This window comes from Coptis chinensis, chromosome 9, assembly GCF_015680905.1.
Source record: "Coptis chinensis isolate HL-2020 chromosome 9, ASM1568090v1, whole genome shotgun sequence".
In the NCBI taxonomy this organism is placed as follows: domain Eukaryota; kingdom Viridiplantae; phylum Streptophyta; class Magnoliopsida; order Ranunculales; family Ranunculaceae; genus Coptis; species Coptis chinensis.
Window position 1 is genome coordinate 46,949,955 of NC_141464.1, and position 20,292 is coordinate 46,970,246.

The following is a 20,292-nucleotide window of genomic DNA, read 5'->3' on the forward strand; positions in this document are numbered from 1 at the left end:
TGGCGTTTGGGATTGTTGTTTGTAACGACTTTTGATTTAGCAGGTTGTTTTTTTTTTTATGAGTTTTGGATATGAATATGTCATTAAACAAAGGAGGTTATGTCCAAAAAAATTCATAAATTATAAGTTAGTTTTTTTTACCGAGTTTCTTTGTTAGACTTGGGTGTTATTCATGATTGTTGTTTGTCTTATTTATTATTTCCAAAGTATATTAGCAGGTTTTGGATATGAATATGTCAATAAAACAAATGAGGTTATGGCAAAAAAAATTCAGAAAATTATAAGTTCGTATGTTTCCAAAAATTTCACATTCGTTTAACTCATTTCACTCATTCCAAAAGTTCGTAGGTTAGGCTAGACCTCACATTTCACTCATTTCCAATGTCTTGGTTGAAACAGAAAATTTTGATGGAATATCACTAATTTTTGCAAGTGGTTTGGTTCTGACAGGAATAGTGTATGGGGATACCGAGATGGAATGTAACATCCCGTCTGATATTTTTAGACCGAGACGGAATGTAACATCCCGTCTGGTTCTTGGTTCTTTCCCACTGCACCTTTTACTATTCCATACATTGGATTTGTGGGTGGTGGGCCATAAATTGGAATTATTGAGGATACATTTGGATAGACATTTGGATACAATGTGTTGTCACTTGGAGAGTTCACAAAAATCTGATAAAATGTGTTGTCAATTGGAGAGTGGACCAAAATCGAACTATCACATGTGACCTTACCTTTCATATTTCGTTTTACTCTTCTTTCTTTTAGATCAAACAAACAAACAGCCATCTTCTTCCCCACAACCAAGCTAAAAATAGAAAAAATGTCTAGAGAAGAAAGAATTGCATTTAACCAAAGGTTATGGGGAGGATCTAGTAGTAATAGTTCGTCTTCTGGTTTTACCGGGTCGTCTTCTGGTACTTCCACTGAAGATGACTACATGGAAAGAGTAAGAGATTAGCATAATGATATGATGAGGCAAAGGAGGAGGAGGAGGAGGTTGCAGTTATTATCCACTGCTGGGGCATTAATGACTCAAGCAGCCATTGAAATTGAAGATGTGGATACAGACAAACGCGGTGGATCTGTGAAGGGCATAGAGTACACGCGTTTAGAGATGGTGGTGATTTCAGTAAACAAAAGATAATGAGGGATTACTTCACAACACCTTGTAGGTGGCCTCCTTATAAGTTTAGACGAAGGTACAGGATGACAAGAGAGCTTTTTATGTATATGTTGAAAATTATTGCATCATTCGATGATTACTTTAAAGACAAGGTGGATGGATTGGGTCGGTAAGCAATTTTTGGGTTACAGAAGGGACTAGCTGCAGTTACACAATTAGCAACTGGTTGTTCTTCTGATTCAACGGATGAGTATTTACAAATTGGAGATTCCACATCAAATGTATCTATGAAGCGTTGGTGTAAGGCAATAATCACGATGTTTGAGGAAGAGTACTTGAGACGACCAACTGAGGCAGACACTGCTAGGATATTAGCTGAAAATGCGGCAAGGGGTTTTCCAGGAATGCTTGTATCAATCGACTGTATGCACTGGGTGTGGAAGAATTGTCCAAGTGGATGGGCTAGAACATATGTAGGGTACAAGAATGAACCAACTTTGGTACTTGAAGCCGTTGCAGACAAACACTGTTGGATCTGGCATTGCTTCTTCGGCTTACCAGGTTTGCATAATGACATTAACGTGTTTCATCGTTCTCATGTTTTTGAATCATTATAGCAAGGTGAGGCTCCTGCTGTTGCATTTATTGTGAATGGTAATGACTACGATATGAGATATTATCTTGCTGATGGTATTTACCCAAAATGGGGCACATTTGTTCAAGCCATTCGTTATCCAAGAAATAAACATGAAAAGATCTTTACTCAACGTCAAGAAGCTGCAAGAAAGGATATTGAAAGGACGTTTGCACGATGGCATATTGTTAAGGCTTCTGCGCGTTGTCATAGTATTGTTGTTCTTGGAGACATAATGAAGGCATGTATTATAATGCATAATATGATTGTTGAGAATGAACGTGAAAGTGGAGTTTGGAATTTGAAAGGTCAGAGGAAAGAAACAATACCTGATCTCTTTCAGGAAGAGGATGGTTTTCATTTTGTCTATCAGATGATTGAAGCAAGAAATAAGATCAGAAATGAAGTTACACATACTAATCTTCAAAAGGACTTAGTTGAGCGTGTTTTTAATTGGACTGTCATTGAAGAAACAGCAGATCCGGTACCAATTCATGATCCAAATTGGTCGGATCCAGAGGAGGGAGAAGGAGGCAAAAATTAAAATGGAAATAATGAAAGTGTATTTCCTATGTATTCCCTATGTATTTCCTAACGTGAACTATGAAGTTCCAAAGTATTTACTATGTATTTCCTAACGTGAACTATTAAGTTTCAACGTATTTCCTATGTATTTCCTATGTAATTCCAATAAGTTCTTATGTGTTTAATGAGTTGTGTTTTAATGAACTATATTACAATGTATTTTAATTTTATTGGTAATTGTATTTCTATGAAAATAATTATATTGGAAAGAACATACATAGTGCATTAATTAAAAAAAAAAACAGTGAGATAAAAATACATAGTTCATTAATTAAAAATACAATAAAATTAAAATACATAGTGCATTAATTAAAAAGACATTGAAATTAAAATACATAGTGCATTAATTAAAATACATAGTGCTTTAATTAAAATAAAATAATAGATATTACATAAGCTTAGTTAGAGCTAGAACCACTTCTAGCCCTTGCCCATTCAGCACGTATTTCAGCTTGTTGTTGCTCGATTAAAAAAACGGTATCGGGATGGAGGACACTTGTATCGGTCGCTAAAATCTTAGCTTCATATTGCATCTTTAAAAACCGATTTTTTTCCAATTGAACTTGATTTTTTTCCATTTGAATCCGATTTTTTTCTTCTCTTGCCATCACAGTTCTTTGACCATATGCAAGTTCCCTTTCCCTAAGTTCTAAGCATTTTTGTGTTTCATTTGCATCCTGTGAAAATGAATCCTCTAAACGTGTAAAGTAACCCTCCAACATACCAACTGATTTTTCTTGGTTCCTCTTGGACTTGGCTTTTTTCGATCCAAGAGGACGCTCTCTATTTCTTGAGAATCCTCCAATTCAACTCCACCAACACTTGGTGAATTAGAAGTTGAATCTTCACCATCATTTTTGCAACCTTTTCCCTTTGTGGGGCGATTTAACCTTACCTCAAAAGCGTTACTCCACTTTGGATTATCCTTGAGTATAACGTAACAGTGATCAAGTGAAAAAGCCGTTTTTTCTTGTAGTTGGTACGTCATTCTTGCCTTGGACAACTAAAAAATAAAATGGAAATAATTAGACTAAAATAATTACTAAAACTAAGATAATTAAACTAAAATAGTAATTAGACTAAGATAATAATTAGACTAAAACTAAAATGAAAATAATAAATACACTAAGATAATTAGACTAAGACGAAAATAATTAGACTAAGACTATGATAATCAATAAATTCCAAATTGACAACGTTGTAATTACCCGGCTTTGTATTGTTGTACCACTTGCATGTCGAGCCTCCACCGCATTCACAATTGCCACGAACTTGTTCATCATTTTAAAATATATTTCCATCTACCACTAATTGAATCGGAAGACCTATCCGACCCACGTGCTTGATTGAACTCATTTGTTACACGATTTCAAAATCCTTTTGTATTTTGGAAAGTACCAACAATGGAGTCTTCACTAATTTTTTATCCAAGCAAGACATAGAGTTTGATCTTCGGACATGCTAAAGTGAGTTTTTGCTTTTGTTTGAGTGCTACCATTTGCTTGAGATACTTGAGTTGATGCCATTTGATATTTTGTTTTTTTGAAGAACTGATTTTAAGGAAGAAGAAATATAATATATGATTGTTGGAAATGTGAGTTGAAATGAAACAAATGTTGTATATATAACAAAGTTTTTTATTTTGACCGTTTTTGACCGTTCTGACTTTCTGACCGTTGGTGAACTAGCCGTTAGGACTCCGGACTGAATGTTTGATTCCGTCTGGAAAAAAAGAAATATAGCGAGACGGGATGTTGGATTCCGTCTGGTGAGTTTTGTAATCTAGACAGAATCCAACATCCCGTCTGAAGTTAACAAAGTCAGCCACTATCTCAGTGATGAGTTTCACCTTGAAATTAACTTGGCAAAATATTCACCAGATAATCACCTCTGCATTGCAAAGCAGTTTTTCCCCAAAACCGGTGACTATAGTCACAAACCCCTTGAAACCCCCTGCATTGCAAATGCTCTTCAAGAAAAAAAGGGTCAAGCAGGGAATGTTACTCAAGACTCTTTCCCCCCGCGACACGCATAGGGGACTGAATGTGCTATGAGCCCCCAAGGAAAGTTCTTTGGCTGAACAATTACAACAACACAGTGCAAACACTATGTGAAAACAGAATATAAGGAACACAGTAGTAAGCTGGAACACTCACTAGTAAACTTTCATTGATCAGTTAAAAAAAACTACGAGGCAGAAACACACCAGTGCAACCGAGGACAACTGAGCTTGTGAGTTTGTTTGTACCTTCGTGTTGCATCAATTGTAGTTGAAAACGTACATACACACTTCACTACTCTTAGTATTCTCACTTGATTAACCAAAATACAGACCCACTCGACATTAGCCATCAACTCTAAAAAAATCCCATTGACATTGTCGAATTCCTTGAAACAGATATACTCCGTGTATTAAACACCCACATCAAAACCTCCTCTTCCCTTTCTGCTTTATAAGACACCACCAACTTTAGAGCAATAAAAGCCTTTTAGCAGCCCTTCCTAGACAGATGCTATCGATGTATGGAACTGCCGACTAAGGGGAGGAGATGCCAGAAAATGGCTGCGCAGAGGGGGGGTTATTGGGCGAATCATTGCAATTTAATCCCACAAAAGCTGACCAGAAAGCGCTGACACGACACAATGCCGATACTCAGCTATCCTATCCTGCATTGTGCCTTTCCAAGGCTTTGCCATCTCTCGAGACTGGCGTATATATATATATCTCTCTACGTGAATCGGGTGAGAGTGGCAAAAAATGAACAAATTATTTCTCAGTGCATTTACACTATCATAACCAAAGATCTGTTAAATGTAGCCCATCAACTAGAACACTAGAATGTTACGAAGTTTAACACTGACTCATAGCACTCTGCTATTTAACCAATTTATACTACTTACACATCACAAGAAACAATTAATGGGATCCAAACAAGCAGGCAGTATAAACATGAGTCCAGTAATTGACTCAGATAAGAAACCAAAGTTAAACGGCCGGCACACCAAAGTAGTAAGAAAAACAAAAACAAAAATTTAATCCAAGTTATGCTGTAAATACAGGGAATACTGAAAATAATAATAAATAAATAAATAAATGAAAGAAAAATAAAACTTACATCCTTTTGTTGTCATTACACACCTTGGAACAAGGTGGAAAAGCATTCCAGTAGTGAATTTAAGAAAAGGCAAGAAAGACAACAAAAAGTTACGCCCATCAGAGAAAACCTAAGATGCAATCATCAAGTAAAATAATTCCAGAAAGTTTGTGTTTTTGACAAAATCCAATGAAAATCTAAGAAAGAATGGTGAAGACTATTGAACTCAGTAGTCATACAACAATTGCATTCTTCTCCAAAGAAGGCCAAAGAGAAAATATATTTCATTCAGTAGTCATACATGCAACTTTTTGAAGTATACAAAATTATAAATGCAAAGCCAATCCATTTTTTCACACAGTGTGAAGTTTATGAAACTGTTTCCCTGTGCAATAAGCCAATAACTAACCACTAGCAACTGGTACCTTCTCATAAGCTGCGGACTGTTTAAATTTCGACGGAAGAATGCAACAACCACCAAACCTCTGCTGCAAGTAGATAAGAGTCGCAAACAGCAGACCACCACAGGGGATAATAACATCCCACGCAGTTGAGAAAAAATCCCCACCATTAGCATAGATATATGATGCATCAAGATGCAGTGCATATCTGTGAGACCTATAAAGATCGTATGCATGAGGCAACAAGTGGACGAAAGTTATTCCAACATAGAATGCAGGATGAAGAGCCTTGTCTTTTATGTTTGAAAATACATTAAGCAGTATTTGAGGCAGCAGAAAACCGTCGCGAAGCAACCCTGCATATGATCTTAGATCCACCCAAATTGAATGCCCATGGTAAACAGAAATACTTCCATATCTCCAAGGAGCCTCGTTATGATTGATCCACCAGTGCAACCCCCAAGCTACAAAAGCACCAATTAGATACAATGGTAGCAAAACAAATAGAGCTTTCTTTTCAGCGAGCAACAAAACCTTTTGGTCTCCATCTCCCAATTTTGAGGACCATGTCAGCTGAAGAAGACGAAACTGCAACAGAAACGCAACCATTGTGACTACTCTCACCAACACCTCATTCACCTCGAGCCATCCACCACTACCCATCACGATATTTTGCCGGTTATGGTTTGTCTTGAACAAGGCCTCAAAGTTCAAAACCAAAGGGATCATCTGTCCTAGAGTAAGAATGGCAAGCATCACAAGAGAGATTGATGGAAGTACATCAGGATTCTTCTTCACATAAAAGACCTGTAACCCGACAAAGATGCAGATAAGTGTATTAGAGATCAGAACCATACTGATCTCCAGATCCACCCTCCAGACAGATTCCGCAGCTTGAATTGTGGACAAGGAAACTGCAAACAACTGCAGTTTCTCAAAGTAAAATGGGTCCAACTGCCCTCTTGTGCTTTCTACGGTTCCCTTGACATACGATGAACTCTTTGAATTTAACGGCCGGAACTGTATGTTGATTTGAATCTCGCAATCAATTGAATGATGATTTGATGTTTTCACAGACCGACAGCCTACCATACACAAGCTTCCAGTTTCAGGATTATAGACGCCTTCTGCAGAAATATCAGCATGTGTACTTATCAAGGAGGCTTTCTTTGAAAAAGGTGCACCACCGACATTGTAATCAGGTGCCAAGCTTAAGCTATAGCTGACATTCAGAAGGCCCTTCAGGTGTTTGTCAATTACTTGAACAGATGACTCGGGTGTCACTGCATCAAATTCGATGATAGGGCCACCCTGCTCGTAAAACTGGTCACCCACGGACAGTGGTACTGAATAACCCCAAGACTGTGCGCCTTTACTGTTTCTTACTCTCATATCAAACTTCATGTCATATGAATACCCAGAAGGGTATATCACTCCCTTTTTTGCTGCTGTCTTCTTTGCACAAGACTTCACTACCCTGCCAGTCTTGGTGTACTCATACTTCAGACCTGGAGACGGATAAATTCTATTCACAGGACTCTGGAACACAATTTTATCAAAATAACCTGATTCATTAGAGGTTTTGTTACTCCATATTTGCCCCGCAACAATACTCCTGTTTGTAATAGTCATGATAGCAGGGAACCACACACTCAACCTGATTGAACAATCCCCAACGGAAGCATTGGCCAAAGAGTCCGAATAATTTAAGAATCGACAAGCAACAATATGAAGTTGATTATGATCTCCATTCCAATGTCCTTCACCAACTAACATTGTGCTAGGAGCCAAGGCATCCCTATACACAGCATGGCTAGTGTTGGAAAATCCAATCAACAACCTCAACCTTCGCTCATCAGAACACTGAAGTTGACTAAAGGACATGAATTCAAGTAAATCCCCAATGCTACTAGCAACAGGACTACAATTCTTAGTAGCATCACAATTACTCCCATACTCCAATTCAAACACACGAGACCGCCTATACAGTTCCGAACATATACTCATCCGAGGTCCCAAACTAAGCACCGAATCTTTCGCAACACCACCCCCTCCAGAAAACCCACTCTCACTATCATTCACAACAAGTGAATACACATAATTTCTAGGCGAAAACGTCAACACGGATATCGGTTCAAAATAATTCACACTATCAGCACTATCCACACTATCTAAACTCCCACTAACCAAACTAGTAAAAACAGTCGAGTTGTTCGGATAATTAAGCTTAAATACACCAGAAAGATCAAGTAAATTACCTTCTTTTGAGTACCCTACACCAGTTCCAAGCATACAAAACTTCCCAGAATCCTCAGACCAAAAGCCATTCAAGTCAAAACTCACTCTATTCCTTCTAACAGGAAATCTATGCCTCCTAGTCTTAAATCGACCCGACTTTGTTCCTTCATAGGAAAAGTTACTTCCCATTGAAAACATACTACCAATTCTAAACACCAAAGACCCTTCAACATATAAAACACCATCTAAATCAGTTTTAGAAACTTTTTGTGTACGGAAAACAAATGATTTTGGTGAAGGATTTTCAGTAAAGGTAGTATTTTTAACTAAAACTTTCTCCCCACCATTAAAATAACCAGTTTTCAAGTCTGGGAAACTTAATCTAGATAAAAATATACCATTTGGTGTAGATTGAGGAACAGTGGAATTGCAATAATGAGTATAAGAGATTTTTGAAGAAGGGGAAGAGAATGAAAAAGATGGTGTAATGAAGATTGTGAAAAAGAAGATTGTTAAATGAGATGAAAATGAAAACTTAGTTTTGTATTGATGTGAAGAAGAAGAAGAAGTGGAAACCATTGTTTTGGGTTTTGAGGATGTGTCTGTCTACATGTGATCTTCTTCTTCAATGCTGTTTTTTTATTTATAGAAAGTTTTTCCCTCCTCTGTTTTTACTCTGTTTCTGTGAATGAAGGAAGTCTTTTGCCGGCTTCTATATAGGATATTACTAATTTGACCTTAGACTTTTTTGTATTTTTTTAGTGTTAACGTACGTTGGAAGTTGATGATGCACAAGTTTTTTATGTGTTGATGATGAAGAGTTGTTGATTTCTGTAGTTTAATAATATACAGTTTTAGTGATTTACTAATTTAATCTTAAGGTAATGGGGAATTCCGAGGAAAGAAAAAAAGTTTGAAGGCGACACGAAACTGTTTTCTAGCTTAGGATTATTGCTAAAAAAAAAATGAGAACCCCTCATGCTTTCTCTTAAACAGAACATGTCCATGGGCAACTTATTTAGTGTCTTAATAATATTATATAAATTGTACAAGACACTATATAATATGTCCGATTAAGAGAAAATATGTTTACTTCCTGATTTTATGCCCTTAATTTGTAATGGAGACGTTTAAATTGTATAAAAACCATAATACATGAAGATTGAAAATTAATTTAGAGAAAATCTACTGTGAGCAGGAGAGAGTGAGAAAGTGGTGTAGTCAATCGAGACCACTCATCACTGCAAAAGGTGTGAAATACTGTGCAAGAGCCCAGATTCATGCGTACTAGTGCAGCAGGCATACTCTAGAACTGCTAATTAATTTATTGTGTGGTGGACAAATAATTCTTGCTATAAATTTTGCAATAGTGATCGCTGAATCTTCGCTTTTTTTTGCAATAGGGTGGAGTCCAAATCAGTTGATAAAACAAGTGTGGATTAAGATTTAGCTTAGGATAGAGGCAAGTCCATGCATCAATCTCTTACGACTTGTTGCTTTCTATACAAGTGGTAAGACTATAACAATATAATTTAATTAAGATATCAATGCCACACGTACACCTAAGTTTCCACGAAGGTACTCACATCATACAAAAGATCTAGGAAGACTGACTTTGTTTACTCCGTCTAACTCCAGTAATATTCAGTCATCTTGGAAGTCTTTGCAAGGTGACCATCACCAGTAAGTGACACTGGTGATGGTCAGTGGCGCCTGTAGGCCCTTGTTCGCAGTGTGTTTCTCTGAGAAGGTGAAAAATGGCAGAATTTTTTTCGCAGTATCGGAACTCAGTTCCGCACAACTTCCATTATTAAAAACCACAAACCCCTCTGCCCCCCAACAGTTGGAATTATGTCTTTTCAATGCATCAGATTGAAACTGGAAAATAAAAAACAAGGACAACAGAAAACGAGGATAAGTAGATATTACATGGGAGTTTTGAGAATATTGAGTAAGCCACAAGTCTAGATCTAAATTTACATTAAAGGAAACTATATTCCCATAAACTAACAATCAGAACAAAATGTTGCAGTCTCACAGGAGGGAGGAAGACACTGTCAGACATTTTTAGTTATATAAAATTAGATTGATAAATAAAACATACTTCCTAGTACCTGTTCAACCAATTTAGTTGAACAAACAAATCTTCATCAATTCTCTTGTTCTCAGAGATTCTTCATCGAGAGCCATAAGCTCGTTGCCTGGTCTCTGCCATACTTCTGCTGTTACTTGTCTGGGGGAGGAACTGTTTACAGTCCTTAGATCCATTGCTGTTAAAAGCATGAACAAGGCTATGAACAATTGAGCTCACTTGTGTCTTAAAATTCTGTGAGCAACTCTCATCACCCTCATCGACATCTTGGACCCCTCCTCCAACAAGACACCCGACCTGAGCACCATCCATATACGCTTTACAAGCCACTAGAATAGCGTGCGCATGCTGATGGAAATGCCCCGCAACATATTCTTCAAAATGCTGTAGATAAGATTAAATAGACCAAATCGCAGTTTTCACACTTAGATACTTAGATAAGAGATGCAAAATGAATTTAACAAAGATGTGATATTTCATAATCATCAACAAGTGTAAAAAAAAAAAAAAAAAAGCCATTTTGCAAATATAGGGGCTATTCAGCAAGAAATACAGAAACTGTCACATGCAAAGATACCGAGTGCAACTCTCACATGGAAACGTACACACAATGTCATCAACGTTATGAGAATTGAGGATAAATACTTAGTTTGGTTACATCTAAAAAATTTGGACCACCTAACAAAACCGAAACATTAAGGCCACTATTGTTTACTGACTCCACAATATACAAAACCATTTTCCAGTCTATTTTAAACCACCAACGAAGTGATTAGATGCTCTACATTTGGACTCAGTACAACCTTTGGTTAATGGAAAAATCCTTGCTGTGGGAGCTGCATCCACGTCAAGTTAAAAACTCAAACTTATCACTTCAGAACAGTAACATCCACGACAAAAGCCCCAGACCCTACGAGTTTAAAACATCCTTGCAGGGTCCAATATTCTCATTTAAGAACTTCAAGTGAATTCCTAAAATATGAAGAAGGCTTCAAATATCCATATGAAGAGAAGATGGTGTCAACTGGTTTATTAGTTTGCACGAGCCAATGGTCCAATGCTTGTGCATACCTTCCCCCATGCAGGAGGTTGTGTGCCGAAAGTCACTAGCGTCTAGGGAGTTTTTTCACTTGTATAATCATTTAGGCCTTAAGAGGCTGGTGAAAATAGTCTCCTGGACAGGTCTCTCTACAGTCTGTTATGGCTTCATGGTCAATTACCCTTCGGTGGAAAAGGTGATGCGGCTGATTAAATGGACCAAGCCAAAAGTGAGTCTACATAGCAATTGTACTTGGTGGCTCTTCTGTGATGTTGAGACAATGGGGCAACTAAGATGGTATCAACATGTCATGTTTAACTGTTCATTCTTTAACATCTACTTAGGAGCAAGTGGTCCAGTGATTGTGCATCCCTTCCCACATGCAGGAGACTGGTGAAAATAGTCCCCCAGTCTGGTTTCTCTAGAGTTCATTAAATGGATTCATGGTCAATTACCCTTCAGAGGGCCAAGTGACGTGGTCAATTATATGGACCAAAAGCGAAAGTGAGTCTTCATAGGTGGTAGTTCTTATTTCACATGGATGTGATGGGCCTACTTAGATGGAACCACCGTGTCATGTTTCATTTTTTTTTTTGCTCGGTAAAAGTTAAATTGTATTAATCAAAGAAAACGTAGGTCGAGATAACCTACCATTACAACGGAAATATAAAACAACCCAAAAATAAACCAACCACCCTCCTCAAGACTCTCTATACATAATATCTTCCCATCTAGCTACAAATTGTTCAAAATGAATGTTTCTTAGGTCCACAAAAATTTTACTCCAATAACAAAGGAGCCCTTTGATATCTAGTACGATTTTCTGGATCACCATAGCTTTGCCCTAAAAAATACGTCTATTCCGTTCCAACCAAATACCACACATAATTGCAAAAGGTAGCATGTTCCATATTCTTTGCCATGTTTCATTCTTTAACACTTATGACTTATGAGCCAGTTGTCCACTAGTTGTGCATCCATTCCCACAATCAGTAGGCTGCGGATACAGAAGTCGCTTGCGTTGTCTAGGGAGTTTTTACTCGTGTACTATTTAGGCCCTTGGGGAAAGTGAAAATAGCCTTCGAGCCTCGTTTCTCTAGAGCAAGTTATGGCTTCACAGTCAATTACCCTTCTGCGTGACGGGTGAGGTAGCCGAACCAAACTACCAAAGCGAAAGTTTTTTATGTTATGTGGCGCCACTTGGGTAGCATCACCATGTCATGTTTCATTTATAACACAGTTGTTTGGCTAGTAACCAACAACCTATGAGCTTTTATTTTTTTTACAAAAAAATAATAAAAATAAATTAAAAAATCACGAGAATACATTAAAGAAAAAATTTAGTCAATCAGTCATAATAAGAAGAACAGAAAAAATTGTTAAATATGTTGAAGGATGTCTGACGCAATCCTACCTTTGGTGGCCTTCTTAACGTGTAAAGCATTGTCCTGCATGATAGGATATACGTATTTTCACTGTAATCCTTGGCCATTTTTTCACCTTGCTTTCCACCATACATGCTAGCATGTCCAGGCTCATTGTAGAAAGGCTTTGCATTCAGCACCAATGCTTGAATAGAGAGTAGAACTTGTAGCACTGTGGATTTCCTTGGGATCCACTTCTCCTCCTTGCTTCCTTGCCAGGTGTTCAGAAGGCTGAGGCAGACCTTCCCACAGTTGTACAAGTTCGGATTCAACCGAAGGCCTCCGGAGTGGTAGTACACTTGCTGAGAGCAGAAAGACCAGAAAATTCAGTATCACAGTAAATAATTTCCCCACCCACATGTTTAGAAAGCACTAAACACAGCACATACCGGTGGTACATTAGGATAGCCAGAAGTGAAGCAAAAATCAAAGAAAAAGAGTCCATCATGGTAGGGAGTGCCTGCTGCACCTACAATTACAGCTCTTAGAAGATCCATCCTCTCCTCATAAACTCTCACAAATATTGTATCTGCCAAGATGAAAAAATGACAAGGTTAATGTAACATGGGGACTGACACAAAGGGACCTGCCACGAAGACTAGAAAGGAAATTGCATGCATATAATAGTGGTCAATGAATAACCAAACCTACATAATGATACAAGTAAGGAGTTTATTTAGTAAATAATTAATGTGCTCAACATCCAGTGAATCCAACAGTAATCATACTTTGACCTTAGACACTGAAGATAGATTGGCAAGTTCAGATTACAATCTATTGATTTTATATGTCATGGAAAAAGTTGAAAACAGCATGGTAATGCACCTGGCAAATCTTTTTCTAGGATCTTCCATTCCTGTTGAATTGCCTTTGCCCAGTTCCGTGGGGGCTATCACAAGCATGAAACATAGGTAGGTAAAACAGAAATCGAAAAATGAAGAAGAAAGCAAATAGCAATGGATATACTAGAATGATTGATACCTGCTTTGTTTTAGAGCCCTGAGACGCATAATGATGGTCTGAATAATCACCGACAGTATCAAATTGCTTAAATAATCTATACTTCTTCAAAACCTCGTCTTTGTCTTCTTCCATTTCCCTTGTACAGCTTGACAGGACAGGGAATGACACACTGCTTCTAGAAGCTGGCTCCTTCTGACTATTGGCAGGCTGCTGCAACCAAAGTCCATCCTTCATTTCCTTATCCCAGCTAGAACTCAACAAGTTGGGGATTGACGGACTACTATAAGAAACTGGCTTACTATGAATTGCAGCAGGCTGTTCAAACCAGGGACTCGATATCGGTGGAGAGGGATAAGATAGGGCAGTAGCTCCCAACCCAAGAGGGAAATCCATGGCATATGAGGTTTGGAAACTCGTAGTGCCATCATAATATGACGCATCATTATAATAATTAGGGAAATCACTAAACCCATAATGAAGTGATCCCCCATTCAGATTGTTTAAATTGTTGAATCCTAACCCTGAGCTACTTAAATGATTCATTGGAATATAATTCATCGACCCAAGCTCTGTTGCACTAGCAGGAACAGTAAAGTCCTGGGCCAAAGCCTCCTGTAAAACGATTTAGTAGGACTCAATATTTTAATCTAAGAAATTTTTTTTTAGTCCCTAAGCTTTCCAATATATTATAGCTAGGTAGTATATATAATAGATGTTCTATACAACAAATGTAGGTAACCTGCCTTGACTTGATTTGCCCAATTGTTGTTATACCCAGTAATTATATCCTTCCCCTTGTTCCTTGTACCACCTTTCTCACCAATAATAACAACTCCAGCAGGATCATCATCAATTTCAATAACATCATGAGGAACAACCTAAAAAACAATAAAAAGTTACTCTAATTTATTTATTTTTTTAAAATGCAAAATTTTGTAAAGAGTATACCTTTGATCTTCTTCGTTTCTTGAAAGTTGGATAATCAGATCCTTTGATTTCAACTACTTCATCATCGTCATCCATTATATCAAACCTACTAAAACAAAACAAGAAAGTTAAATCTTGTACGGACAGTAAAGAAGAAGGATAGAGAAAATTTTCTTACTTATTGGCTTGGTTTGCAGTTAAGTAAGTGGCTAACGGCGGCGGCGGCTCCATTTGTTTGATAAAGAAACCAACATGCAGCAGCGGAAGAAAGAAAGAAATGGAGCCGAGCTGTGTTTGTTTTTTTTTTTAAACTCTTTCTCACTCCTTTGAAAAATCTATCTATCTATCTATCTTCTTATTATTAAGTTGGCGGTTTTATATATATAGAGAGAGTAAAGTGTTTTGAGCTTGAAAGCGACTTTCGCGGGATAGTCATTCTTTCTTTCTTTATTTCTTTCTTTCTGGTTTTGGGGATTGGGCTGGTTTTACACTTTCACTTCGTAATAATAATAATCCGATGTGACGTTTTATGTATTTTTACGTATAATAACGTACATGCCACATTGGACTTTTATCCTTCTTCGCTCTCTCTGTGGGACCTACCGTTGGAATGGTCTTCTCCCTCTCGTCTCTTCTGATGTGCGATCAAAACATATTCATATTAGCTTCTGTGATTCGGTAGCCTGTGTAGAAACAGTGGGATTCAAACTGAATAAACACAAAATAACACTTCTCTAATATATATGATAGATAGGAACGTACGGGTACGGGTTACTGTTTCAAACGTCTGAACAGTGAACCCCACTCTGTAGTCTGTACAAGTAAAATTTTCCTTTTACAAGTAATACAGCTTATATATATATATAACTAAAAAGAGAGCCACTGACGGTTTGGTTCTCATTAACAACTTAAGATTTTCAGCCATTAGTTAGATTTTAATAATCCTTCAAATTATTAACAAGAAAAACAATAAAACGCCAGTGAAAAGTCAACTCGGTCACACAGCTTTGGCTATAAGAGGTGTCTTTCTTATGTTTGTGTAGGGAGAAACTGCTCACAATCCTTTGCTCCGTTTCTTGAAAATGCCTGAACCATTCTAGGAAGGATTGCAGAGACTTCCGCCTTTAAGTTTTTAGACGCAACCACATGCTTGGCCATATCTTGCCCTGCTCCAGAGGAAAACCCAACCTGAGCGCCCTCCATATAGGCTTTACAAGCCTCCAGAATCACATGAGCACGAAGAAGGAAATGGCCCATAACAAAGTCCTCGTAATACTGCAGGAAATAATAGATATTGATATTAGTGATGAGGAAGCTAAAATCGAAGTGCCAATTTAATGGACAACTTATTGTGTCTTTAGTACGATCATTAATCAAGTGGATATTATTACACACACAAACTGTGGAATTTCTGATACGGAGAAAAACAGTTACAGATACAGTAATCAAACTAATTTTCTTTTAATTAGAGGCAGAAATTATACAATCAAAAGATGATCATTAAGTTCTTACTTCAATGAGTCTGCAGTCTGCATTATACGAGATTGGACTAAGAAAATGAAAAAAGCTCCCGAAACTACTTGAAAAGGATGCTAAGCACTATCATCCCGTATAAATATATTAAATGTCTGAACACAATGTTGGAATAAAAGACAAATTTGCCAATATATATAATATAATATTAAGGATAATTTAGAAAAACGTCAATTTACTTTTCATTAATACATCAATTTCTTGTCACGAAAGCATAATTTCATTTTCTCAACAATACAGTCACGGTTAACTACAAGCTTAGGTAGCAGTTTAACATCACTTTCGCATATATTACACTTCTTCGTATAGTAACAGTTGATTACAAGTACAAATAGTGTTCACAGCCCTCCAAGTGTAGTGTCCTTATTACATAGCATTGAGTAAGTTATTAGCTTAAGAACCAGTGTGAACTTTTGTCGAGCGGCTATACCAAGAAAAAAGTTAAACATGTGGCAAGTCAGCTTGACCCAAATTCAGTACTACAGCGGTCACTATGGGAGCAGGACACCAAAACACTGTCCCGTAGAGTATCTGCAACCCAATGGTAATTTACAGTTCTACGGTTTTGACAAAATATTGTTAATAACTTTAGGCAGATGGAGAAAAGATATCGTAATAGCTAAACGCGCCAAATCACTAAGAAACATAAAAGCAATTATTCGGAAAATGTTATGTAGTTTTACCTTGGGTGGCCTTCTAAGCGTGTACATCATCGTCTTGCAGGAAAGGATAAAAGTGTTCTCATTGTAATCCTGGGCGTGCATTTCACCCTCTCTCTTACCAGCAGTCATTTCATATCCAGGTTCATTGAAGTAAGGTTTCTCATTTAGCACCAGAGCTTGGATAGATAGCAGAACTTGTAACATAGTAGATGTCCCTGGAATCCAGTGCTCTTCCTTCTTTCCTTGCCATGTGTTCAGAAGGCTAAGGCAGACCTTTCCGCAATCATATAAGTTTGGGTTTAATCGAAGACCACCTGAATAGTAGAATACTTGCTGGAAGCAAATATTTCTTGATTTATCAGTTTCGTGCCTATGACTAATATTATAATTAATACAACCAAACGTAAAAGCATACCGGTGGTACATCAGGATAGGCAGATGGGAAAAGAATATCGAAGAAGAAGAGACCATCATGATAGGGAGTGCCTGGAGTACCAATAATGACAGCTCTAAGAAGATCCATTCTCTCTTCATAAACTCTAACAAATATTGTATCTGCCAAAGAAAAAAAAATGTGTCAATACCAGCCAGCATCAGCAAGGAAACAGGAATTTAGTTATTTACCACGAACCCAACAGTAGCGGGGAAGCTTGAATAACAAAAAATGGCCATTAAAGAAAAATGAAGAGAATGTGTGCAATCTTGTTCAACTGTCAATTACATGGTTTATTTTGTCCATGTAGAATCACATGATTGTCATTCAATTCCTACTTCATTAAACCAATTCTGAACAATATTATATATATTGGCAATACATAACAGGACTTGTGAATTCTACAAGTCCATTAGAGCATGAACATACCTGGCAAATCCTTCTCCAGGATCTTCCACTCTTGCTGGATTGTCTTTGTCCACTTCTGTGGTGCCTGTAACAAATTAACAGAGGAAAAGGAAACGTGAGCTGCATGCTCAAAGTAGAAGAAAACACAAAATGGGGTCCTCCTTTTACTACCTGCTTTGATTTGGAATCGCCACGGCTGAAATGATGATCTGAATAGTCTTGAACAGTGTCAAATTGCTTAAACAGTCTATACTTCTCCAAAATATCAACGTCGTTCTTCTCTTCATTTTCGCTTCTAGTATCTGTCTGACCAGAAAGAGTGGAATTGCTTGAGGCAGGATTCTGCTTTTCTATGCATGAACTTGACTGGCTTAGAGCTGTCACACTGCTTGTACCAGCTTGTTGCATCTGATCCTCAAGTGACTGTTGCATACAAGCATTGAGATTTTCTTTTTTTTCCTTGTTAGTGTGAGAACTCAACGGGTTAGGAACTGTTGAACTGCTCATGGCAGCAGGTTTCAGACTTTTAGCAGGCTGCTCCAACCAAGGGAGTTGTAGTTCAACCCCGGTAGGGAGGTCAACCGCATCAAATTGGGCTTGTAAATTTATGTCATTGTCATCGTTATCGTTATCAAATGCAAAATCTTCATCATAATATGACAAATTGTCATCAAAATATGATGAATCAGAATTGTAATCATTCTGATCATCTAAATTCTCCGATCCTGATCCTGATCCTGAGTTTTTCATAGGACTCATAGAAACATCAACTGTGGATTCAAGAACTGCTGGACTGGCCATAAGATCCTCAGCTAAAGCATCCTGAAAATACAAACACGGTCACATATTCTTATTGGAATAGCAAGTGTTCAAATGTAGAAAAGCAATTGCCTTGAGACAGTGGTATTCTCTTCTTTACTATAAATATTTTACTGGAAAGGATACAGTACATGTTCTTTCAACTACATAAAATTTAATCATCATAAGGTCATATGATGTGCAGTTAAGGCCAAAGCAAGCCACAAGGTGCTGAGATTCCAAAGTGGCACCTTGGCTGCAACTACTTTCATAAAAAATACTAGCCGGTCAGTCCATCCTGCAGAAGTTTTTGGACACCAATCCATGTATGATATACCAATGCAAAGTGAAGTATAAAATACTAGACACAAACTGGAGAGTCTTTAGTCGCACCAAACCCTAGGCAGTATTTTTCTGCTCAAGTCATCTCCCTCCCCCCTCCGCGATACCAGCACTAGCTCCGCCTTCATGGAACTAAGTTCTATCAAGAGAAGGAGTTGGTCGATTTTCAGAGTCAAAATGACGACAGATGAATTACGGTGGTGGAGTGCTCATCTATTAATTTTATTGCATTTAAAGCTCGATATGATTCAGCCAAAAGAAAAAAAAACCATTGCCACTCTAGCACAATTTAATATAAGAATTTTGGGACATGAAAATCACGATACCGAATTTAATATAAAAGCAGACACCGTCACAACCATAGGACACCAACGCGGTGACACGAACATATACTAAGGAAGTAGGACACGGATATTAGACAATATTTTAAATTATTGTATATTGATGTAACATTAGATTTTAAGTCACATCATATTAATTCAAGATTCATAAAAATAGACACAATAAAAAGAGGCATAAAGACATCTCACATACCTATATAAGTCATGTCCGCATCCATGCCGTGCCCAAATCCCTAAACCGTCCAAACTACCCTAGCATGCAGGACACAAATAACTCAATGGAGGGAACCCATCTCTAACCTGATTTACCCCCAAAACTCTACATTATATGATAGCCGGACTTCCAAAACCCATAATGTAGAAGAACCTCCCTAACGTCACTGAAAATGTATAATCGGTCTCCTCCCCCCCCCACCTTTTTCCATAATGTTGCAACTCTATAATAATCAAGAAACCCCTATTTTACTCTACCATCGACAAATGTAGCCCAAGGTCAGTGCACAAACATTCAAGAAATCAAGTCCCAAACTAATTCTACACATAATCGTAAACTAATCCAACAAGACTGCGTCACATAACTCAATTTTCTTCACAAATAATCATAAAAAACAAAACCCCAAAGCAAATCACTCATCAAAATCATAAATTTCTTCACAAATAATACAAAAAATACCATAACCAACAATGGGTCTTTCACAAATTTAACAAACATGCATAATTCAACCAACCCCTCAAATTTCTACACAAAAAAAGCAAAAAAAAAAAATCAATAAAAGGGAATTTTGTTACCTGTACTTCATGTATAAGAGTTTTAGGAGTAGAAGAACTTTGAGAGGTATCAATTTCCATGATCGTAAAACTTATGGAAAAAAAAAAAGAAGAGTTGAAAAAGAGAGTAAAGGACTGAAAATGAAGATTTTATTCGCGCGTTTAAATAGAAAGTTTTCTAGCTAGCGAGATTAGTGGGGTTTGAAATACCTGATTTGTCCCTGGGTCAGTTTGAATATTACGGTGAATAATTGTATGCAAGTTTGCGCGTGGAAATAAAAGGAAAAGGACAAAACGTGTCTTTGTTTATATGCTGTAATAGTACTATTCATTTGCATTGGAAACTCGTGCAAACATGATTTCTGATTTGGATTTTTTTTTTTAATGTATGGGGAAACTCTGTATGTGGACGGTATAATCAAGTGTAGTAGTTGCACATTGGATTTGCGGGTGAGACTTTTCTTTATAGTAAAAAGTTGT

The 20,292-nt window shown here is 37.4% G+C and overlaps 2 protein-coding genes across 2 annotated transcripts; both read right to left on the reverse strand.

Moving 5' to 3' along the window:
• Nucleotides 1-5,847: 5,847 nt before the first annotated feature.
• On the reverse strand, nt 5,848-8,271 carry LOC147476326 (uncharacterized). Its single transcript, XM_086585696.1, has one exon. The coding sequence runs from the start codon at nt 8,269-8,271 to the stop codon at nt 5,848-5,850; it is 2,424 nt and encodes an 807-aa protein (XP_086441822.1).
• Nucleotides 8,272-9,993: 1,722 nt separating this feature from the next.
• LOC147476327 (uncharacterized) lies at nt 9,994-19,990 on the reverse strand. Its single transcript, XM_086585697.1, has 14 exons — nt 19,834-19,990; nt 17,735-18,385; nt 17,585-17,648; nt 17,138-17,277; nt 16,744-17,055; nt 15,560-15,802; nt 14,706-14,833; nt 14,549-14,636; nt 14,344-14,478; nt 13,619-14,212; nt 13,463-13,526; nt 13,027-13,166; nt 12,628-12,939; nt 9,994-10,558 (listed from the first exon to the last, which is right to left on the reverse strand). Exons 1-14 carry the CDS (start codon nt 19,891-19,893, stop codon nt 10,259-10,261), a joined length of 3,231 nt encoding a protein of 1,076 aa, XP_086441823.1. The 5' UTR covers nt 19,894-19,990; the 3' UTR covers nt 9,994-10,258.
• Nucleotides 19,991-20,292: the final 302 nt, after the last annotated feature.